Source organism: Drosophila bipectinata, chromosome 3L (genome assembly GCF_030179905.1).
Source record: "Drosophila bipectinata strain 14024-0381.07 chromosome 3L, DbipHiC1v2, whole genome shotgun sequence".
NCBI lineage: Eukaryota > Metazoa > Arthropoda > Insecta > Diptera > Drosophilidae > Drosophila > Drosophila bipectinata.
This window is the reverse complement of record NC_091738.1, coordinates 10,952,347-10,976,114: the sequence shown is the minus strand read 5'-3', so window position 1 is coordinate 10,976,114 and position 23,768 is coordinate 10,952,347. Positions and strand designations below refer to the sequence as shown.

The 23,768-nt window shown below is 42.4% G+C and overlaps 4 protein-coding genes across 11 annotated transcripts; 1 reads left to right on the top strand and 3 right to left on the bottom strand.

Annotated features, from left to right (window-relative positions):
- Positions 1-3: 3 nt before the first annotated feature.
- On the bottom strand, positions 4-2,805 carry Fit2 (Fermitin 2). Its single transcript, XM_017236904.3, has one exon. The coding sequence runs from the start codon at positions 2,445-2,447 to the stop codon at positions 315-317; it is 2,133 nt and encodes a 710-aa protein (XP_017092393.2). The 5' UTR covers positions 2,448-2,805; the 3' UTR covers positions 4-314.
- A 1,555-nt stretch (positions 2,806-4,360) lies between these two features.
- Positions 4,361-8,058, bottom strand: Fit1 (Fermitin 1). The gene is made up of 2 exons (XM_017236900.3): positions 7,555-8,058; positions 4,361-7,481 (listed from the first exon to the last, which is right to left on the bottom strand). The coding sequence occupies exon 2, from the start codon at positions 7,400-7,402 to the stop codon at positions 5,267-5,269; it is 2,136 nt and encodes a 711-aa protein (XP_017092389.2). The 5' UTR covers positions 7,403-7,481; positions 7,555-8,058; the 3' UTR covers positions 4,361-5,266.
- Positions 8,059-8,725: 667 nt separating this feature from the next.
- Positions 8,726-17,128, top strand: LOC108122331 (sex-determining region Y protein). Of its 8 annotated transcripts, XM_070279789.1 has the most exons (10): positions 8,726-9,935; positions 10,578-10,643; positions 12,517-12,690; positions 13,783-14,110; positions 14,288-14,428; positions 14,611-14,685; positions 15,441-15,539; positions 15,630-15,889; positions 16,169-16,262; positions 16,323-17,128. In XM_070279789.1, the coding sequence occupies exons 1-10, from the start codon at positions 9,856-9,858 to the stop codon at positions 16,434-16,436; spliced, it is 1,431 nt and encodes a 476-aa protein (XP_070135890.1). In that variant the 5' UTR covers positions 8,726-9,855; the 3' UTR covers positions 16,437-17,128. The 8 variants fall into 8 exon arrangements, with proteins under 8 accessions (XP_070135890.1, XP_070135889.1, XP_070135893.1 ...); XM_070279788.1 differs by having other exon boundaries at positions 15,441-15,889; XM_070279792.1 differs by lacking the exon at positions 14,288-14,428 and having other exon boundaries at positions 8,729-9,935.
- Positions 17,129-17,388: 260 nt separating this feature from the next.
- Positions 17,389-21,216, bottom strand: LOC108122332 (uncharacterized). Its single transcript, XM_017236889.3, has 3 exons — positions 20,977-21,216; positions 19,820-19,923; positions 17,389-19,627 (listed from the first exon to the last, which is right to left on the bottom strand). The coding sequence occupies exons 1-3, from the start codon at positions 21,207-21,209 to the stop codon at positions 19,305-19,307; spliced, it is 660 nt and encodes a 219-aa protein (XP_017092378.2). The 5' UTR covers positions 21,210-21,216; the 3' UTR covers positions 17,389-19,304.
- Between the last annotated feature and the right edge of the window lie 2,552 nt (positions 21,217-23,768).

Here is a 23,768-nt window from a genome sequence, read left to right as displayed (position 1 = left end):
ACATTTTAAATAGGATATATTTTATTTATTTATGGTATACTTAAAAGTTAGTCATACAAAAACATTGCTAAGGCCACGGTTAAGTCTGTTTTAAAGTTACATGGGCAGGCAAGAGGGCCCGCTTGGCAAGCGATTCCGCGGTTAAAATTCATCAACAAGATTAGTTTACAACGAATTAAGTGGTAAATATAATAAGTATTGCATTGAAGTTGGTGAGTCTATCAGTAGGTTATTGGTCAACAATGAAAAACAGTTGTTTTCCTCTAAAAAATTCGAACAATTGGGGTATTGAATAAATTGAAGTATTGTGATTCCTAGGACCAGCCGCCCGTTAGCTTGTGGAAGAGCTCCTCGTTAAGGGTCTGGTTGTTGTCCTTGGACCGCATCGACATGAAGATGTAGCCACCGATGAACTCGTGGACTACTTTGCAATCGGCCGAATGGCAGGAGAAGACCACATTCTCGTCCTGAAACTGGATCATCATGCATTTAATATTCCAGTTTACGTTCCAAGCCTTCATGGTGTTGTATCGCCAGGTCTTGATGTGATCTCCAGAGCTGAGGTCCATCCGCATGATCCTGTTATGGGCCACACCCAGCAGCTCCTCCTTCCGGTGCCCATCGAACTTAATGATGAACAAGGTAACGCCAAAGTCGGGAAGGGATTGCCAGGCCTGGATGTATTTCAGCTTTGACTCCATCGCATTCAGCTCCCTAACGTTGGAGTGCGCCTCGAGAATCCTTTGAACCGCCTTGTTGGACAGCTTCCGGAGTATTTTGGGCGAAAGGTAATCCGCAGCCTCTACTGAACGCGGATCGATGTTAACATGAATTCCATGCACTGGCCTCTGCATCTGCAGCAAGGAGAGAATGCCATCGACTTCACTTTCGTAGGTATAATCTGCCAGGGATCTTCCTTTGGCCGCCAGGCGACAGGCAGCCATCCACTTGGCGTACTGCTGCTCGTTTTCACACCTCACCCACACCTCGCTGTTCGGCCCGTTTCCACTTTCCGGCGGAACCTCCAGACGAATGGCATACTTGCCCTGAGACAAATTCACGTCCGGGGTGACCTCACAGCCCTTCAGGTTAATGCTGATTGCGGGAGGCACTCGACGCGATTCCTCGGCGCTCTTGAACAGATACAGATGCAAATCCCGGTAGGTGAAGTAGTACCGCTTATACCCTCTCAGCGTGAATCTTTGGGGCTTCAGGAATCTCAGATAATCCGAGAGTTCCGGAATCCGGGTGATGTTTGCCGGATCGCCGCCATTCGGACCTTCGAGGGTGATTTGAAGCTCGTTAAGGGCCGAGTCGATTTCATCATCGCCACCGTTCTCTTGGCTGGAGGTGTCGATCCCCGAATCGATTCCTTGCGGCTGCAAATCGGTTTGATGGTTAATCTGGAACTGGAGGGCGGCAAACATGAGGGTCTCCTCCTCGGTGGCATCCAGTTCTTCATTCAAAATAGTCCACTTGGCCTGCTCGTACAGTTGGTTGATCCGCACTTGGTCGTACTTGGGATTCAAATCGAAGAAGGTGAAGTACTTGAAACGCAAACACAGGGTGTCATACTCCCGGATGCCTTGCTCCATAATCGACAGGGAGGAATCTAGCCAACCCACATTCAAACGAGCCTTCTCCACCAGCGATTTGGGACGCAGCTGCCGGGCACGAACATCCGAGCACGGAGTGGGGGGTGAACTAGCTAGGTTCTCCTGGAAATCGCCCAAACTGGAGGAGGACGAATCGTAGGTGGCATAGCCTATCTGGCTCTGCTTCCAGGTTCCTGGCACTGGTGAAGCCATCGGTGATCTGCCCCTGTGGTTGTGGGGTGATAGCGGCGCGCAGAAGAAGGATCCAGGAGCTGACGGCTTGTCCAGGCTGCCAGTGCTACCTCCATCTCCATGGAAAGAGGCATTTATGGGCACGAAGGAATTCGTATCCGCTGCCGGCTGCAGATAGGTAGTCCCATCCGGTTCGACAATGGGCACTCGCTTCTGGTGCGGCACCTGTGCAAAGTTGCGCTTCAGGTGCTCGGCTTCCAGGGGCTTGCAAAGGGATAACTCCTCCGGATAACGGATGTCTAGCTGCTTGCAGAGATTCACCACTGCTCCAAAGGTCTTGGTCGAGTAATCCACACGGCAATCGAGATATCTCAAATCAGGAAGCTGGACACGGAGTATTTTGTGCATAGGAGTGAAATGGAGCAAGCTATCCGCCTGAACTCCACACTGATCCAGGGTCAACCTAGTCCTGGAAAGCCACACATTCTTGGCTGGCCACCATAGAGCATGATCGGACCAGTCCTTTGGGTTTTCCGGATCCACCAGCTGCAACATGATGCCTCCAATGTGTTGGTCGCCCCGTACTCGCAGGGTCTTCTCCAGCGCCAGATCCGTGATGAAGATCCGGAGGTTCCAGGAGTTCTCCCCGACGTGAATCATGGTGCTCGGATGTGTGCTCCAACTGGATGATGTCACTTGTGCTCAATTTTGGGGTCTGCCTGGGCGTTTCTAGGTCGTCCTTGGTGGGGGCGCCCACGATTATGAGATATTCGTGGGAAATCGGACCACTTCTTCAACAGATGGTCGTTCAATGACTATTTCCCGAACTGTGATGCAATCCTCGGGCGGTTTTTCCACCTCGGATGCGCTGCCTGGGCCGCAATGCTTCCGGATCCGTATCCGGGCCAATTTGGAGCGACTGATTTCACTCTCAAAAAATTAAAGAAAGACGAAACGAAAAAGAAAGCGCCTCAGCATCAATGGACAAACACTGCAACTCGATTTCTGTTTGCTGGTTTGTTGGTATTTTAGCGAGTTGGCAGTCCCAACAATAACTCGGCGGGAAGTTTGAATATATTCCAATAAGGGGATTCCCAAATGCCAAAAACCTCTAAAACCGAATAATTTGGTTGACAACAAGGGACGTTTAAAGAAAATCAATATAAAAGTAATTTAATTTAGTTGCTACTGAGAATAGGATGATAATAGGCACATTGGAAGGGGCCATAATGAGGCTCATTATTCAAGATTTTTAAAGATTCTTTTTTAAATACAAGCCAAGTTTATGAACTTATAATATAAAGAATCATTCCACGATTCGTCAGAGGTATCCCTTTTGGGGATCGGATGAATATTGGTAAAGATATGGCCATCGCAAGGTACCCTTCTTTCATGCTCCACGTTTTCCCCATTTTCGACAGGGGTACCATCAGAAAAATTTACAAAAATCGGATCTAAAAATTTGTTTTTAGGTTTTGATGCAGAATAATAGAGAATCGTTCCACGATTCGTAAAAGGTATCCCTTTTGGAAATCGGATGAATATTGGCAAAGATATAGTCATCCCAAGTGGCCCCTTTTTCATGCTCCACGATTTCCCCATTTTCGACAGGGGTACCATCAGAAAAATTTACAAAAATCGGATCTAAAAATTTGTTTTTAGGTTTTGATGCAGAATAATAGAGAATCGTTCCACGATTCGTAAAAGGTATCCCTTTTGGAAATCGGATGAATATTGGCAAAGATATGTTCATCCCAAGTGCCCTATTTCCGTGCTCCACGATTTCCCCATTTTCGACAGGGGTACCATCAGAAAAATTTACAAAAATCGGATCTAAAAATTTGTTTTTAGGTTTTGATGCAGAATAATAGAGAATCGTTCCACAATTCGTAAAAGGTATCCCTTTTGGGAATCAGATGAATATTGGCAAAGATATGGTCATCCCAAGTGGCCCTTTTTTCATGCTCCACGTTTTCCCCATTTTTGAAAGGTACCATCAGAAAAATTTACAAAAATCGGATCCAAAAATTTGTTTTTAGGTTTTGATGCAGAATAATAGAGAATCGATCCACGAATCGGAAAAGGTATCCCTCTTGGGAATCGGATAAAAATTGGCGAAGATATAGCATTGCCGGATATAAGAAAGTTGAACGAATCCAAAGCCAGCTTACTGACTTATTTGTACAAATTTATCTGGAATTTTCTTAAGTGGCACCCCTTTAATTAAATAAATTTCTAGGCTGGCCGGGCGTGTGAGAAGTTGCACCATTGAGATTCCGAGGCGGCGGCAGCATAGCTTCCAAGCCGTCATCAATCAAAGCTTTGGCCCTTGGAGTTCGTAATCTGGCGTCCATATAAGGCAGCGCAGCGAGCGAGTCTCCTCGGCTTATCAATTCAATTGAATGCGCTGTTATGCTATTAATAACAATAGCCGTGCTTTATATTAAACGGCCGACAGTTGCATCAACGCCCCTCTATAGCCCTCGACAATATTCCTCAATTGGATGAGTAATCCCTGGGGGTGCTTCGATGTTCAGCTGCCGCCATAAAAAATGCAAACACAGGGCAATGTGTACGATCATTAAAAACATATAAAATAATTTATTCTGCTTATTAATTTGTTTAATAAATATACAATATATAAAACTGCGGGTTAGTTGCGCCAGTCCGCACAAATGTGGTTTATAAAAGGACTTAAGTAGTGTAACTTTAACGCTGTGTTAGAAAAACAAACAACACAGAAAGACACTCAGAACACACAGGACATTGACTTGTTGGACTCGTTTTGGGTTAAGATTGCTCCGGCAAAGGCACAACATCGTTATCATCATTGTCGTTATCAGCTTGGTGATCGTTATTAGTCTAGAATTCTACATCCATCAACACTTATACACACACACAACGCGTTCGGTTAGGGTGGGTCGGTCATATTGGTTGATAAGGAATCGTAGGACCGGAAGGTAATCTATGAACAATTTTAGGCCACTACAGGTTTTCTATCAGTTTCCTAAATTCCTCTCTTGTAACTCGTGGAGGAAATGTTTTTCTTAAAGAAATTGGTATTCTTTTGTTAAATTGTTTCATTTTATAAATATATACATTTAACACTTGTATTAGCTGTGCTTATAAACATGAAATTATATAGTATAAATGCCGAATAAAATTTAAAAATATAGAATTAATAAAAAGATACACAAATATTATTCACTTTTTCCCTAGGGTGTTAAAAAAAAAGTTGGTATTTTTTGTTACATAAGTAAGCTTTTAGAAGAGAACATGGAGAAGCCATCCTTGATGTTAAGTAAATAGTTTCCAAGGCAAAATTACTTGGAATTGTCCGTAGATTACCCTCCGACCCATAAATCAGCCCACCCCACTTTGGGTACATATAGATAAAATTGTAGAACATGCGACACGAGGTTTGTGCTTGGCACTCGTAAGACTCCACTCCACTACATTGCTCCCACAGAGGAATGCTCTTATGACCAGCCGCCCGTCAGCTTGTGGAACATCTCCTCGTTCAGCGTCTGGTTGTTCTCCTTGGAACGCATCGACATGAAGATGTAGCCGCCGATGAACTCGTGGACTACTTTGCAATCCGCCGACAGGCAGGAGAAGACCACGTTTTCGTCCGCGAACTGGATCATCATGCACTTGATGCCCCAGTTGACGTTCCACGCCTTCATGGTGTTGTAGCGCCACGTCTTGATGTGGTCGCCAGAGCTCAGGTCCATTCGCATGATCCTGTTGTGGGCCACGCCCAGGAGCTCTTCCTTCTTGTGGCCGTCAAACTTGATGACGAAAAGAGACACTCCAAAGTCTGGCAGGGATTGCCAGGCCTGGATGTACTTCAGTTTGGCCTCCATCAAGGGTAGCTGCCGAACGTTGGCATGGGCTTCCAAGATGCGCTGCACCGCCTTGCTGGAGAGCTTGCGTAGCATTTTCTGCGAAAGGTAGTCCATGGGATCCACGCTCCTGGGATTAATGGTCAATGGGGCCCCTTGGGCGGGCTTCTGCATCTGGAGCAGGGAGCGAATGCTATTCACTTCGCTGTCGTACGAGCTATCGGCCAAGGAGCGACCCTTGGCTGCCAGCCGGCAGGCGGCCATCCACTTTGCGTACTGCTCCTCGTTCTCACACCTCACCCAGACCTCGGAGTTGGGGCCGTTTCTGCCCTCTGGAGGAACTTCCAAGCGAATAGCAAACTTTCCTTGCGCCAAAGTAACGTCGGGGGTGACCTCGCATCCCCTCAGGTTGATGCTAATGGTCGGCGCTCCTCTCCTGGACTCCTCCTGCGATTTGTACAAGTGCAGATGCAGATCCCTGTAGGCGAAGAAGTACCGCTTGTATCCCTTTAGCGTGAACCTTTGAGGCTTGAGGAATCTCAGATAGTCCGAAAGCTCTGGTATCCGTGTGATGTTTCCCTGATCCTTGCCTCCACCGGGTCCCTCCAAGGTAATTTGCAGCTCGTTGAGAGCAGAGTCGATGTCGTCGTCGCCGCCATTCTCCTGGCTGGAGGAATCAATTCCTGAATCGATGCCGGGCGGATGCAAATCCGTTTGGTGATTGACCTGGAACTGCAGGGCGGCAAACATGAGGGTCTCCTCCTCGGTGGCATCCAGTTCCTCGTTAAGAATGCTCCACTTGGCCTGCTCGTACAGCTGGTTGATCCTCACTTGGTCGTACTTGGGATTCAAGTCGAAGAAAGTAAAGTACTTGAAGCGCAGGCACAAAGTGTCGAACTCCCGCACTCCCTGCTCCATAATGGAAAGCGACGAATCCAGCCATCCAACGTTCAACCGGGCTTTCTCCACGAGAGTCTTCGGGCGCACCAACCGCGACCTCACATCGGGACTGGGTGACCTTGGCGACACGGCCAGATTCTCCTGAAAGTCACCGAAACTCGAGTTGGAATCGTAACTGGTGTAGCCGGTGGAGTTGGCCTTCCAGGTGCCTGTTGGCGAGCTAATAGGTGTACCCGGAGCAGTAGCTGCCCTCCGTGGAGTGGTGGCATAGGGCGATGCTGGCGCATAAAGTACGTTGCCGTTGTGCGAGCGATCCAAGCTGCCATTGCTACCGTTGTAGGCTCCTGTGATTGGCACGAAGGAGTTCGTGTCTGGAGCTGGTTGCAAATACGAGATGCCATTGGCCTCCGCCACCGGAATCTTCCGCTGTGGCAGCTTCGAAAAGTTCTTCTTCAGATGTTCCGGCTCCACAGGCTTGCACAGCGACAGTTCCTCCGGATAGCGAATGTCCAGGTCCTTGCAAAGGCTCACAACGGCTCCGAAAGTTTTGGCAGAGAAGTTGACGCGGTAATCCAGATACCTCAAGTCGGGCAGCTGCACTCGCAGCGTCTTGTGCATGGGTGTGAAGTGGAGAAAGGAGTCCGACTGCACGCCAGCCTGATCGAGAGTGGAGCGTGTCCTGGTCAGCCAGACGTTCTTGGCTGGCCACCACAGAGCATGATCGGACCAATCCTTGGGCATTTCAGGGTCCACCAGTTGGAGCATGACGCCACCAATGTGCTGGTCACCTTTCACCCTCAAGGTCTTTTCCACCTGTAGGTCTGTGATGAGAATCCGCAGGTTCCACGTATTTTCGCCCACATGAATCATCTTGGCGGCTATTTGGATTCAGATTCGGATTCGGGTTCGGATGCGGGGGCGTCTGTTGTGTCCAGAAGCAAAACTATAACTGCGTGATGTATATATGTATAGCACATTCAGAGTCTAAAATTGCCCCCCAACGATGACGTAATCCAACTTACGTTCAGCGCTGTTTTTGCAACGAATATTGGCGATGGCGGGTGGCGGGAGACTGGGGAACGGGGGCTTCTGTAGCCCTTATCTTGCCAGATGTTTGCTTTAACAAGCACAAGAGCGGGGGCCCCGAGAAGAAACCAGAAATACAGAAACAGCCGTGTCCGTAATCCAAATCAAAATCGGCTACGACGACAGCTCCGCTTGGGACGAGGGGAGTGTGCGGTATGGTGAGGAGAGGTGAGGGGGCGGGCGTCGCAGAGGAACGCTCAATTAATACACGCCCAAGGTTGCTTTTGTTGTTTGTTGTTTTCTCCGCACTCTCTCGTGCTCAGCTCTCGGTTCTCGATTATAAACTGGCGCGTCGTTTGTTTTCCGCGATCGACGACCGCTCGAAAGATGCGATGCGAATTTTCACGAAAACAACACGAACAAAGCTGAATATAGATAGAGAGAATTGAATTAATTTATAAATAAATCCGGTAGAGGTGGTAAAACATCGATTCCTCGATGGTTGTTATCGATGTGTCTTCACCTCTAAAATTGGCCGAGTTGCCAGAAACCCCATCAAAATAAACCAAGGTTTTCCCCCAAAATTTAAAAATGAACACATTCGAAATAAAATTTAAAAATTTTAAAGCTTTTAAAAACCATACAATTGTAAACATTTTTATTAAGTTATTTGTAACACACACTTAATTTAGATATTTGGTAGATCTAAAAATAGTGTGAATACATTTTTTTGTATTTTTTAAGGGGCCAAGACGATAAGCTTTTCTTCTCATTCTGTTTATAAGCTTTTCTTCTCATTCTGTTTATTTTGACCTTATTTTGAACGCTTAAAAAAAGTAAGAATATAATTTTTAGTGAAATTCCGGCAACGCTACCCGGCTGGTGGTGCCACCCACAACTAGAGATGGACTTATAACTCTAAATTTTATATCAAACTCATTTTTTTTTTGTAGTTAAAATTAAAGATTTATATGAATTAATTAAGTAGAACTTGCCTTGCTTTTTATTTGTTAACGATCGAATAAAATTCCTTTATTGGAAAACCAGTTTTCCTCCCACGCTGGCGCTCTCTCCGAGACTATCGCTCGTTCCGCTCCACACCGCATTCGTAAACAAAGAAAGCGAACAAGCTCTCCGAAAGTATCTGCCTATCTTTGTATCTGCCAGATTCAGATTGTTTTTTACCGTCGAGCCGAGCGCATGTACGTGAAATAACTAAATAAACTAATAATAGTGTGCTCAAAGCGGAGTATTGTGTAAAACACGCGCCCTTCTCTGTCTCGCTCTGCCACACTTACGCTCCCACTCATACACACGCCTCGAAATACATACCTGCAAGGCAGGGTGAAAAACGGTGCAAGGAAAATCGGAAAATCGGTTCGGAAACGGTTGTGGAACAAAGTGTGCCCTTCGCTCCGGGTGTCAACTCGAACTCTAGGAATGTTTTGAATTTATCAAAACTTTACACAAACGCCAAAACAACACTCACTACAAGCGAGAAATAACAGTACATTTACAAACACCTGGGCGCGCAAAAAATCGATGATGTGAAATTTGCCAAAAAAAAAGAAGGCAAGATTTCACGTCATTTCGTCTGAGCTGGAGATTGCACATTTTGCAATTAACAATCTTGGTGGACTGGACCGCGATATATAGATACACAGATACATAGATAGTAAACGGCCAGTTACGTTGATAGTAAAAGCGTACAAAAACAACAAAAAAAATAAGCGCAACAACCGAGAGCGGCACTGTGGCTGCTTAGTCATCCGTGCGAGAGATTCGCTTTGGCTGCAGCAGATACAAGATACAAAGCCCAGACTGTGAGCGAGTTCCATTGCCAGTGCCAGGTATCCGCCAGATACAAAAGTGTATGTATCAAAAAGGAACTCTCTAACTTGCAGGCCTACGTAATTACAAAATTGCAACAACAACAAGAGCAACAACAATAAGGCAACGCCTACGACACGCCAGTGATTACAGCAACAAATCGCTTACAGCCACTTTTGCCTAGATAGCGTAACCTGTTGTTGTTAATGCTGTTTGGCTTTTATTTTTATTTTTTTCGAATTTCGAATTTGGTTGCTCACCTCTCGGCATCTAAAATTGGGCATTCGCAAGCGGCTTAGATACGCAGCCGCTTTGGTGGTTGGCAGCAGCCGGAATCTGCAAGTGGCACACCTGTTTGGTATATTCAGTGTTTGTTTTCATTTATTTGCCCACTGGCCACGGGTCAGTTCACCAGTTGGAGCACCAGTTGAACGCCAGTTGGCCCATCGTCAGCATCATCACACAGAATGTCGCGTTTGACCGAGGAAATGGTCATTGCACGGGCCAAACAGTCCGATTTGGGCCTGATCAAGAAGCTTAATTGCTGGTAAGTTTCTACTTTCATTTTGGGGTCTAAATGGCCTTTTAGGCCAGTTGAAAGCCAAGATTTTCAAAACCAATAGTGCCCTATAATGATTATTTTGATGGTTTCTTGAAATCTTTATCGATTTCTTATCGTTAGTTCCATCTATTGTCCTGCCCTCTAGTTTAAACATCTTATTTTTAACATCTATCTCTAAGATACTTTTCATTCTGCATCGATCTATTGGTAATAGTGCCGGGTCAGGTGCAGCCGCAGTGAAAGCTTCGTATTCGGATCTTTAAGATCGAATGTCTGGGGTGTGGGGTCTGGGGCATATCTCTGCCCACTTTGCTGTTCACTTCGGCCTGCTCTGACTGCTTTCACCCAACCGGCAGCGGCACAGTCCCCACTTTGACCCAAATCCGGGGGGCAATCTTCTAACCAGTTTAGAAGTGTCCACTTTGGAGATAGTCACGATTTCCTGGGCTGGAAAAACTCATGCCACTCGAGGAAAACGCTTGGAAAAACTTTAAAAGCATTTGAGCTACTTTTCGCGCTGCCTGGCCGACAGCTCTTAAGATAAAAGCGAGTGTTGACTTTAAGGAGGGCTCCACTGTACATTTGGAATCTTTTGGATTAATCCCGTGTCTTTTCTGTTTATTTTAGGGGAAGTGATCTCAGCGATGTGTCCATCATCAAACGAATGCGCGGAGTGGAGGTCTTGGCGCTGAGGTAAGTCTGGGAATCAAAATATAACTCATATAAGGATCATACTTCCCGACTTTGATTGATTCTAGTTCTCTAGAAAGAGATATATATTTTTTAATATGCCGATACTCGCTTGCAAGTGATGTCATCGCCCCATCATTAGGCAAGCAGAAATACGAGAAATACTTTGGCACGCTCAAGCGCGTAATTAATGCAAAAAGCAGCGGCAGCAACACAAACAGAAAGCTTGCCGCAAATGTGAAGAAAAAAGCCATAGAAAATAAGCTAAAAGTCGTGGGAGCTCCAAAATTGGCAATAGCAACTGGTCGCGTACTATTCCAGGCTGCGTAGGCCACATGCGTAGGGGGCATACTATATCTATGACTCGTACTCAGTCGAGTATCTCAGTGCGAGATACATTTGTATCTGTCTCTGGCTTGTACTTTGTTTCGTACTTGCATGCTTCTGAGATATTGTTTTTTGCATGAGCTGCTGCTGTTGCTGCTGCTGGTGCTGCTGGTGGTGTTGCCTTAAAAGGCGACAATCATTTTGACTGCCAAGGTCGCCGAAATCGATTGGCCCGCCAAACTTCTCCGTCATCTGCTGGCAATATGCTGACAACTACAAGTCGTTTAATTATGCACACCACAGGAGGAGGTGGATACCAGAGTTGGCGGCCTTATAGGGAGTCAGATTGCGGCAATTGGCAATGAACTTGGGGGCCAGAGAGTCGTGGGAATAGCACGATAGAATTTTTAAAGCAGGAAATAAGGAGCATGGACTCAGAGACTTTGAATTTATTATCATTCTTATGCCATAATCGATTGAGAAATTAGAGCTCCTCGGCGCTTTATCAGCTCCGAGATACTGGAGCACGTTTCCTATATACAAACCTGAATGAATTGATATATAGCGAGGGCAATAACTTCTCGAGCCCATCGGCTATTAACGGGGGCTCCTCTGTTTGCATTATTTTATTCTGTTTAGGTTTGAACAACGAAAACCTTTCTGTCTCAACTGGGTGGGCAGGAGTTGGAGATGGGTTGTTGTTAGGCTAGGCCAGGAGTGTCTAGTACGCAGTATCGGCCATAAATCAAGACTGCTTCAGTTTGGTTCAGGCAAAATGCGTTGGCGTAGGCTTCCAGTGGGTTGGGTTCTTGGGTTCTTGTTATACCTCTACTCATTTCCATTTCTATTTCCCCTCCTTGGGTTATGAATGTGCATATTGATTTGAGTTGCATGCCACTAGCACTTTTCTTTCCACTATCAGTGGTTTTTCCACTTAGTAGTACTTAAGTGCTCCACAACCTTGACTCTTGCGGATACTTTCCGATTTGATTATGCATATTTTAGAAGGCGATACTTGGCCTGATTTAGTTGCCAAACTATTAATAGTAAAGTCGCCAGAGCTAGGAATTCCAGATACCAGACATTCTCAAAGGCAATGCACTCGTGTGCCATTTAGCCACGTCTCCGTCTAAGTTTAGCCTCTTAGTTTTGGGCAAATAAAATGTAAAATATTATTTTTAGTTACCTTTTTCGTATGTTTGTTTATTCTAGTATCAGTAAGCCGATCAAGGCACGCGTTTCAAAGTAATTAGCCTTTTTTTAGGAGGCGAGGTGCTAAGCGGGGAACCTTTCCAAACCTGACCTAGACGCTGATAAATGACTGCCAGCAGCTTTGTCTTCTTTAACTGTTGTTTGTGGGGAATTCTGCGAAGAATCCGAAGCCAAGTTAATGACCGCACGCAGCTGCCGTACGCAGAGAATCTTTTGTGTCGATTCGAGCATGATTCACGGCAGTTAGTTAAGTCGGTGGCGCCTTTCTCGTCTGTCTCCTCCTTTTCAAAAGAAAGTTTCTTGAACTTGAAGAATTCTTTTAATTTTTCGGTTGCAGCGTCAACAAGATCAGCACTCTGTCCCCCTTTGAAGACTGCACAAAGTTACAGGAACTGTATCTGCGGAAGAACAACATCTCGGACATTAATGAGATAGCCTATCTACAAAGTCTGCCGGCCCTCAAATACCTCTGGCTGGAGGAGAATCCCTGCTGTGATCGAGCGGGCCCCAAGTAAGTATAATTATATCTATATTCTGTTTACGAGAAAGTATATTTCTTTAAAAAAAAGACAATTGTACTGGCTTGTAGCTTTGATAGAAGTAAAATTATTTCGGTACTTGGCACGAACTAGACGTGTTTTTATAGAAAAACAGCTTTTAGGTTTAATGTACATGCCGATAAGTAACTTTCTATAATTATACCCTTTCAGATGGTATTATTATTTGGGCGGGATCGGGAAACTATAGCCCATAGCTGTCATATAACTGAATGATCTGAAATGCCTAGTTTTTAATATTTGTTAAGTTTAATTTTTGGCCTTAGTATGGATGCTTTAATCGCCTGGAAGTCTAACACTAATAAAGGGTAAAATTGTAGCATTTTGTTGCGTATGATACCATTTTAGAATATGCTTTAATTTGGTAACTATACAAAAAAATATTAAAAAATAATTAATTAAAAAAAAATTATTTAATAAAAAATTGAATCGCCCTCCTCCTCGATTCTCATAGGTTGCACTTAAGCAGGCCCGGAAATTCGAAAAAAATAGGTTTTTTTCTTGTTTGCCTTTGTTGTTGTAATTGTAACTTTTATGTTGTTGCAAGCTTTGGTTGTTGTTGTTTTTGTAACTTTTTTTGTTGTAATTTTTTTTTGTTGTAATTTTTTTTTTTAATTTTTTGTTGTAATTTTTGTTGTGTAAATTTTTTTTTGTGATTTCATTGTTGTCATTTGCCAAAACTTTGGTGTTTTTCAAGAAGAAGTTTTTATAGAAGATAGATAGATAGATAGTTTTTTTTAGAAGATAGAAGTTTTGGACTTTTTCAAAATTTGTATTATAGAAAATTATTTTAATAATGAAACTCCGATTGCCAACTATATCCAATATTTGCAGTACATATCCAATCCTATACAATTTAATAAAATAAACTGACATTCAACTGCAGGGGTATTTCAACATCGGCTCCTGTCTATAAATGGGTTTTGCTTGTAAATCTATCTATTTTTTTTTAGCAATATATTTAGATTAGTATTAATATTATTTGAATTTGCGGTTTATGGAAGCCCCTAATGATTTTCATCACCTCCATCTAACCACAATGACAGCTATCGAGCGATCGTCTTACGCGCCCTGCCAAACCTCAAGAAGCTCGACAATGTGGAGGTCACCCAGGAGGAGGTGGACGATGCTTTGCGTGCCGGTGGCAGCGCCGCTACCGAGGATGATGTCTATGAGGATGCCTATCAGCCGCAGCAACAACAACAGCGAGCGTCACCGCAGCAGATGCCCCAACAGCAACAACAACACAGTTACCCGCAACACTCGCCGCCGCAGCAGCAGCAACAGTATCATCAACAGCCGCAGTCGCAGCAACAACAGCAGCAGCAGCAGCAACCGCATCAGCAGCGACGCAGCTCCAGTCCCATGAAAGAGGTAAATGGCATCCATTGTCTCTGTGGATATTCCCACAACACGCCCTGGTTTAGCGGCTCTAATCTCTCTTTTGGGACTGTAATGAACTCTATAATCAACTCTTTCGCCCCCTTCCCCCTTTTCATCTAATGTCTGTTACCTTTGAACCCATTAACCGTGCTGCGTCTCACTAACCAGCCGCCGCAGTTAGCCAGTCCGCTGGCCAACCACAGCAGCAGCGAAGCGACGACCATCACCCACAGTGCCAGTGATCTCTATGGGACACAAGTTCAGCCGGCTCAGCCGGTGAGCAACTCCAAGCCTCCCACGCCCACCAAGGTAAAGGGATCTTAGCTGGAGACCTAAAAAAAAAGGGCTTTGTTTTTTGCTTTCTGATTTTTTAGCTTATTTTGATTATTCAGTTATAGTTAGTATTTAAAAAAAGTTTTATTTTTTAAATCAAAATTAAAATGGAAAAACAAAAGAAAAGCCCTACTAATCTCGATTCGGCCTCTTCCCAGGAACCCGTGCATCCGCCATCGCCCATGTATAACACTATAACCAAAGAGCAGCGCACCAACTACCACCAGTACGATGTAAGATCCACTTCCCCACCACCACCACCACTTCCAAACACCACCAGTAGAATAACTAGAAACACCACAGCCGAGCCCCACGCATCCAACATGACTGAATTGAGCTTGTTGTCGGGCCCACTTTTGGGGCCCTTATATATATATGTATATTTTTTTTGTTTTTTTGTTGAAGGGTGTGGTAGGCCCGTCACACTCGACCGGAGAGGGGGAGAAGAGGTACTCGGGAGGGGGTACTGTCACGCAATGGCTTCGACATGGTTAAGGTTCTCCAGTTTTCCTCTTAGTTCGGCCAATGGGCCATTGTCTGTTTGCCGGTTTTGTGGGTTAAGTCACTCGCTTGACTTTGTCGGAGAACTGGGAACTGGGGGAGGCACAATAATTGCCAAAGAAGCTCAAGACAAGAGCCCAAAACTGAACCATATTAAAGGGGGCCATTATATATGCATACACACGAAGAAATAATTGGGGATTAGGTCGAAATGAGAAAGTATTTCCTTCTGTTTGGAAATGGGTATCTTCTCTTTGTAAAAAGTAATCTCCATTATCCCCCAAAAGCTCTTTTAATTGCCCATCCTGTCATGTCGGGACTGCTCTGGTGTTTCGAGTTGTCAGTTTGGATCTAACTTTTCTAATCTGCCGCCTTTCTCCCACCAACCATACACACAATATGCCCAAAAAATGCAATCGTATGTAATTAAACCCCCAAAACTAAACTGCAAACCGCACTACTAACTCAACGCAACGTAACTACTCAGCGCTCACCGGGTTCCGACCAGGAGAGTAGTCCACACCTGGGTTACAGGGAGGTGCGGCCAACGCCCCTTCCACCCAGCATCTCCTCGCACTCAATGAAGGTAAGCCGGTCCTTTCCGGGACGGTGCCACAAACGGAATCGCTGGGTGAAGATAAAGATGACGCTCTCTAATTGTGGTATTCCCGTACAGGAATACTATCAGTCGGAAAGAAGCGCCTACCCGGCACACTACCGACACAGCCAGACGGACCTCACTGAATGGGAGGAACATCAACAGCACCAGGCACCCCAGGTGCATCACAATCCCTATGGCAGCCAGATGCAGTTGCATCATCCGCCACAGCGTCGCAGCGCAGGACCCGAAAGTGGAGAGCGCTACGGGTATCGGAATGGCAGTGCCCGGGAGAACGGTGGCGAATCGGAATGGGAAGCAGCCACACCCAGGACAAGGTGAGGTCATTGACACAGGTCATTAGATGAATAAATTAGTTTATAGGTTATTAGTTTCCCAATTTGAGGGAAATTTTAGCGGTTTGTTGAATGAAAATTGCTAATTATTTAAAATATTTTAATTTTATCTGAATTTTAAGTTTACTTTTAAACTTTTCACAAATATATGTCATTTGTTGAACCCTCGTTTGAAATCCATTTGAATTTAAGACGATCTATAAACTTTTAACACTTGGGTGCTAATAATCCTAATTGGTATTATGTCTTACTTTTTCAAAGGCGTCCCGATGGTCGTTTCAGCGATTCGACCACCACACTTGCCGCCTCTGTGATGAATCACTATGCGGGCTACCACCGTAGACCCGTCAACAGAGTGAGTATTAATCATATTATTTCCTGTAATCAATAATTGATTCATATCTGATATCCGTAGAACTCTAATCTGCTGTCCGCCACACTGTGCTTGGTGAAGGAGCTGGACTACGCCAGTCTCGAGGTGCTGGAGCATGCCGTGCGCTGTCGTATCGATGAGTTGGCGGGCGAATGATGAAGGCGACTGTCTAATCGCATGTCGATTAGTTAGGGAACATTCAATTAACAAAAGACCAGAAAGAAATACTTAAAAAGACACGTCGGAGCGGTTACTTTACTAACAGGAAACAAAAATTCAGATACTTAACAAAAATAACGATTCATACTTGCCAATTGTAAACTGTCATAGTATAACTAGAATCTTTTGTAAGCATTTTTTGCAATGTAACAAACTGTGCTAATGGCATCGAAATCTGAGAAATTGTAGCAGCATCAGACACAAAAACAGAAGATTCAGAGGAAGTAGAAAATAATTGCGGATGAAAGAATTGATATGAATTAACGTTTAGATTGATTTATGCCTATAACGATCCCAGATCCCAGATTTAGTTCTGATCCCCGATTTGAGCACAGACAGCAAAGAAACTAGCCTTCTTTTGTACTTAACTCGCGAAGATCGAACTAACGAACTAACGACACCCAAGGCGTCAAGCACAATGGATCTTCCTTGTTTTTCCTCGTAAGATAAGTTGAAATTTATACTGATGACTTTGTTAAATATTTGTACACGAGAGCAATCAACGTTGAACCTTTAATTTTAATATATTTACCTATAATGCAAACAACACGTCCAGTTTATGTTAAAACTTCTCTATTTAATGATTGAGTTGGAAACTACTATGCGAAATAAACAAATTAACAAGAAAAGTGTGTTTATCTGAAAATGGGAGATAAATTTTAAAAATTTAAAAGACCGCTTTCGTTATTTTATGAACTGCTTTTATAGTTTGCAGTAGCTGTCATCTCTAGCAATTTATCGTCTTTCGATAAATCAATATTTATCGAGCAAGCAGTGCGTAAGCATAGAATTTGAATTTTTGACCGCGAAAAAACCGGAAAATACTTTATTTTCTGATAAAACGAAACATTTTCCCAATCCTTTATCCTTTCCCCCATTAAGACACAAATTTCCTAGGTTTTTTGTTTTTGTTTAGAGGGGCTTTACAACATTTAACATGTAATAGATATAATTGCCTTTACTTTGCTTGGTTGTTTAGTTGTTTGGTTATTTTATTTGAGTTTAAGTTTGTTTATAATTTCGTATTTAGCTTGTATATTATGGTAAAAAATAAAAAACAACTATGTAATCGGTTCAAAACGGGTTTTCGACTCTGTAATCGTAATTGATGATGATGTTTTAGTTGATTACCAACTATGATATTATTCCGGCTTAATTCGTGTGTGTTTTGGGTTTAGTTAGCCGATGTATTCATGGCAGAAACGCAACGCCTAACACATATACATATACATAAATGTAAAGTGCATTTTTTTATATATATTTTTTTAAGTGATTAACATGCTACACATCGATATACATACTGAAGCCGCATTAGGTTATCAATGAATGTGCTCTGAAAATTGCCTTATAAGTTTTTTGTTTTCTTCTAGATTAACATTGGTGCAATATATATATGTATATTTTTGATATACTTGTTAAGTGCGCGATTAATATTTAATACATAATCCATAAGTACTGGTATTTAGACACTGAGTATGTGAACTTCCTTGCCTGCTGTTCTCCTCCTAAGTTATAGTTATTTATTGTCAGTCACAGCGACGTGTGCCTTTATATTGACTATACTTTCGAGTTTGAAATCGAAATAGTTTTTGGATATTAATAATAATATTATAATAGTTTGTTTATAGTTAAGCTCTTAGGGACTAAAGTGACAGATTGCCGATGTTGGTGGCACTGATTCTACTGATTGACGCTTTTTCTTCCAGAATGCTCGAGCAGATGATGTTGCCTGCTGAAATTGTCTTCCATTTACAATACAATGCGAAAAAATGTCTTCCAAACACATAGATATTATTAGCATACATACATAATTTATAACATATAATTTATAAACGTATTTGTTTACAATTTATGACACCTAGATATTATGTATAAACGGGTCTGGTAGATCCATGTCACCCGTACTGAGTTTCTGATTTGCAATCGCAACTCATTTGTATGGATATATAGACCAATTTAATATTTATATATATATATATATTTATATATTTATATGGTTTAAGGGCCGTAACCAACACTAAACTCTTGGTTGGCACTTTGGCCTAATTGCGACACGTATAATTGATGCTGATTTGAATATATCAACGCTTTTTGATTTGCCAATAACTTGTAAGCCAAAACAAACGAAATTCTTTGGATACCAACTTGCTTCTGCCTCATGGTAAATTGATATGCTGATTCCATCGAACCAAGGGATAATCCAAATAAAGTGGGTGTTTTGTGGCAGTTAATACCACGATATGTTGTGTACTTTGATATTTTGTTGGTTGTTGATTTTTTTGCTTGTGTCTCCTTAGTTCAAACTTCTCGACTAATCACTTAATTATGGGTTGTGCCCACAACGGAAGTTGAGCATCCATCAAATTTCTTTAAAGGATACCTCGTCCTCCGAAGCGGAACACTGGAAGCCCTTTGTGATCTTTGTTGTTTCCTCCGACAGGGTTGCCCCGTCGCTTAATCTATAGCTTTTTCTATAGTTACGTTTAATTGAAATTAATTACAAATTAATTGATTCGCATAGGGAATTTTTTGCTTCTCGTCCTCGTCCTTCTTCATCTCCTTTATATTGTATTTTTTTTTTTAGCTGTTTCTTATAGTTTTCTTTTTTTTTACAGTATTGAACTAAACTTTCGCAACAAGATTTTGAATATGAAATATATAAGGAATATTTTTATAAAGACAACACTAGCACTAACTCAAGTCAAAAAACGAAGAACAACATAACTCGAAGTATATATAATCGGTTTAGTGATCTAGCACCTCCGTCGCGAGGGATCCTCATCCGCTTGAAGAGACTGGAACCCCTCAGCTGAAGAATGGCGATAAATCACAGTTGCACAAAGACCCGCCATCGCCAGTCTTGCAGAGAGCCTTGCACAATTCGTTCCAGTCCGGAGACGCAGTCGTTGTATCGGTGTCCGTGGCAGCAATGGCCACCACTGCGACTGGTTTGGGTGAAGTCACGGATCCGGAACCATGTGAAGCATCATCTTGTATTTCACTGGCCATTTTCATCTCCTCCTCATCCTTCTCCACTCCAGGCACCGCCTGCTGGCAAGGACTGCAGCCGGACAGGGCGCGATTTTGTTGACGACAAAACGTCGAACACACTCGATCGCCCCAATTATCTGGAAATGATTTAATAAAATACATTAATACAAAATAAATATAAATATGAATATATTTTAATAACTTTTAGAACTAAAACATTTTTTAAAAAAAGCCAATTTTTCATAATATTCAAAAGTTACAAAAAAATTACTTTTTAACCTTGTATTAGATTGTGTATTATTTGTAGGATCTTTAAAGATCGTACTTACCCTTAGACAGTCCACAAAATTGCCTACACTTGGCCACTTTCGACTCTGGTCTCAGGATCGTGTCCTTGGCCTCTTCAGGCGTCGAAACAACGCCCAGGCCAGCTCTAGAAAGGTACAAAAAAATTTAAAATATTATAAGAATCTCTTATAAATAAAAAAGTACCCAATATTATAAATACAAGTATATGATCGTGAACATCTTCAAAGCAATATGATATTTTTCCTCTTTATAATTATCAAAAAAAATTGGCTAATATTTATTATTATTTTATTATTATTATTTATTTATTATTTTATTTCTTTTCGTTTTTATGTAACTAATTTTTATTGGAATATAAGAATACTAAAACCGGATATATTCCAGTTGCGAATATATTTTTGGGTATAAGTTTCAGGCCCCCTTTAGATTCCATTTTCAATTATATAATGTCTTTAAAACCCTTCCAACTGGCATTTGAGTTAAATTTTATATTAAAACATATCCAAAAATCACTTCTTGACTGCACTTAGGTTTCCTTGCACCTAAAATCTTATCTGGAGTGGAAATAAAATTAACAAATAATTTCCACTACCGGATTAAACACTTGGAAAACACGCAACGCACTTGGCTGGGAAACAGATATAAACAATGTGTTCAATAATTAGCTGACAGTCGAGATTAGGAAAATTTTTGATAGGAAACACTCGAAATGCCGTCGCTTTCCAGGGCCACTAATCAACACACACGTTTACTTTTCAGCCTTTCATTATCATGATGAGTGTTCACTAGCTGGGGAAAACCTCCTCTCACTGTATGGCAAACAGAGAACTGCAACGAGTATAAAATTTTTGTTCATAATCGAGTACTGATTCAGTACTCTGTTTGATTTATTCCGTTTGCTTCGGGTATAAGTATTGAACTTTTCGTTTCCAGTAAATGTCAACGAACAAGTTCCAAACACGAGTAATGAGCCCGAATATGATTTTTTCTATGACAGTACCCAATACCCGAAATTTAATCATAGTCAAAAATGTTTGATTTAAATTCTAACCGATTTGCCATTGGCAAACACTTGTTTAAAATTTGACTCAGACTCTGACTTTCAAACTATCAGACTCCACTCTACACTAGTATGGGAATTAATAGAGTCTGGGTCTTGGGTTTATCCGAGACTTACCCGCAGAGCTCTTTACACAGCAAACTCCAATCCTGAACTGCGCTGACGGTTTTGGCGTCTTCAAGGTTTTTGGCTGCGGCCCGCAGTGCCAACGCAGCATCCCCAGAAGCTTCGTCCTTAAGCAGCACCGATGACGTCATAGCCGGCGTCGGCGCAGAAAGGACCAAGCAAGTGGCCAATGACAGGACGAGGAACCATCCACATTTCCTTAGCTTTTCCGCACGCTTTCCCATCGCTGGGCTAGAATGAGATGGAAACTTTACAACACGATGTGGGGGTGGGATTAAGGGAGATTTAGAGTGTGGGGGACAGCGGGCAATCCTTGTTGGGTGGAAGGATAAAATGGAGGCTGTTTGGCCCCTTACAATAGGAGCAATTGTGCTCGAAATGCAATTATCGCGCGCTCAAAAATAGGCAGCAAAAACACGGCCTTTGCGATATACTCCTCCGCAGTCCTTCCTCATGCCCATCCCCCGAACCAGGCAAAGCCTCCTCGGCATTGTTATTCCGGGCATTTGAAATCCGAATTTCATGCGCTTGATTTTGCAAACCCAAAAGGGTTATGGAATCGCCTGGATCTGAGCCAAGTTTAGCGATGTTTCAGGAATCCTGGCCACGCCACTAAAAGAGACTTCCCAGGCATGCTGTAACAAAAATACCTGAGCTAACCAACCTGGCCAAACTTTATTTTGTCATTTTAATGACAACCTAAGCAGACAGGACTCCATGTCCCTCTCTCCCTTTCTCAAGAACTCCAAAAATTTGTGTGCCCGGATGAAATTTTTACAGGCATGTAGCATAGAGAGTTCCGTTCTGAGTCGCACAGTTGAGAGTCGAGTGCGAAAGAGGACGTGTCGGCCTGGCTAAAACACTCCGATTGAATTAGCCATTCGCGGGGTGAGACAGAACGCTCCAAAGATTTTCGCCTATCTGGGTTACAGGGCCTATCTGCGCTGCGTACAATCCCAGCCAGGTGAGTCTATTCTTTTTCATTTCCAACTGAAGGGTTTAGTATGTTGTTCTGTTCACTAGACTGTGCACTAAGTACCCTTTCGGAGGATACTCAAAAGGATACTTTTGGTTTTTTTAAACACTTGGTAACGTTTGGGGTTTTATAGTAAAATTGGTTTTGAAATTTATTTCAACTAAGGATCATTTTTTATAAGGAGTTTGACTTTACAAATCCTTAGGAAAAAGTTTTCCTTTATAATAAAAAGTTATATCTTTAAAACAAAAAGGTTTATAATAGTTAAGACTGATGAAAAAGGTCTTGTAAAACTTTCAAAACATTTCAAATTATTTTTAAGGATAGAAAATCCAAAACAGTTTCCTAAAAAAATATGCCTTGCATCCTAGGGTATCCTCAAAACCTTGTTATCCTTTGTTATCCGTGTCTGGTTTTGTTGCCATTCCCATTTACAACTTACTGCTTTTGATAAAAAGTTCAACTCGATTTAATTCAGTCGTTCGCTCCACCTGCTTCCACTCAAATTGCTATAAGTTTTAATTCCCCTCGACTTTTATAAAGCTGTCCGATCCAAATGGTAGCAGTTGGTTAACTGAGCCACCGGCCATCCCAAAAAGTAAGCCAATGCGACAATTTCTCTTGCCAATAATAAATGCTTTTGATGGCTTTATCTTTTGGTGTCATAGAGTCGAGTGGGAATCAGTGGATATGCTATCGCATTGGCTCTCGCATTCTGGCCAAAATGGCTAATTATTATTGGTAGCACATGCCACTGAAGTGGCTACAGATAAGCTCTGACTCTACTCCATATTTCGCCATATTCAGACAGTCTAAATACCGAATACCATAAGGTGTTTGCTCGGCTATCGCAAATATTTGAGTGACACCTGTGATGGATGGGTGGTCGGGCTTAAATAAAGAATTAACAATAAGTTGTTGGTTTAGTTTTTGTAAAGTATGGGCCGTGTTAATTAATTCTGATCACGTGATTTTTAATTTAAAAACTATAAAGCTGTAAAATATTACAGATCGCTACAAAACTAGTCACAGACATCTTAAAGTTACATCTTATACTGTTTATTTTCTTTTCCCATCAAAGCTTTTAACAAGAAAATTTAATTAAAATTTAATTTCCTTCCAAGGAACAATATAATTTCATTATTTAACTTTCATCATAAAGATTCGCAGATAAAATAAATTAAAGAATGATGATGGCACTTATTTTGGAAGTAAAATCGCTTCTAAATTGCATTGCGAAACATTCTTGTCGAGTGCCAAAGCCTTCACATCAATAACGTTGACGCAAAAGGTCCTTTACAAGGACTACACCAGGACTATGCAAAGCATCCTCAGCATCCTCGGCAGCTGTTGGCTGTCAGATAAGAGTGGGAGAAGATCTGTCAAGGGAAGTGTTTTTTGCTGCTCTCGTTGTTTAAGCTCCTACAGTTTGATAGACGTCATTTCCCCCAGATCCCTTCGAAGAGTTACATAACCTTTCCAAATATCACTGTGTGCGGTTGTGTGCGTGTGGGAATCTGAAAAGTATGCTATGAAAACTGCTCTTTTGGAAATGATGCAATTTCACTGCGAGATATATATCTTTATGAGTGGGAAGGGGAACCTAGCTTTGACCTAAATTTGAAATTGGTCTATATACCTAGAGCTACATATATGTAGGTACATATGTATGTATCTATAGAATAATATATAGAAAGTAAATAAAAGCATGTATTTCATATGGCAAAAGCGGGAGTAATTATAGGGACTTCCACATGCCGTTTTTTTTTGCCACGATTCGGAAGGAACTCTCATAAAAAGTTGTGGG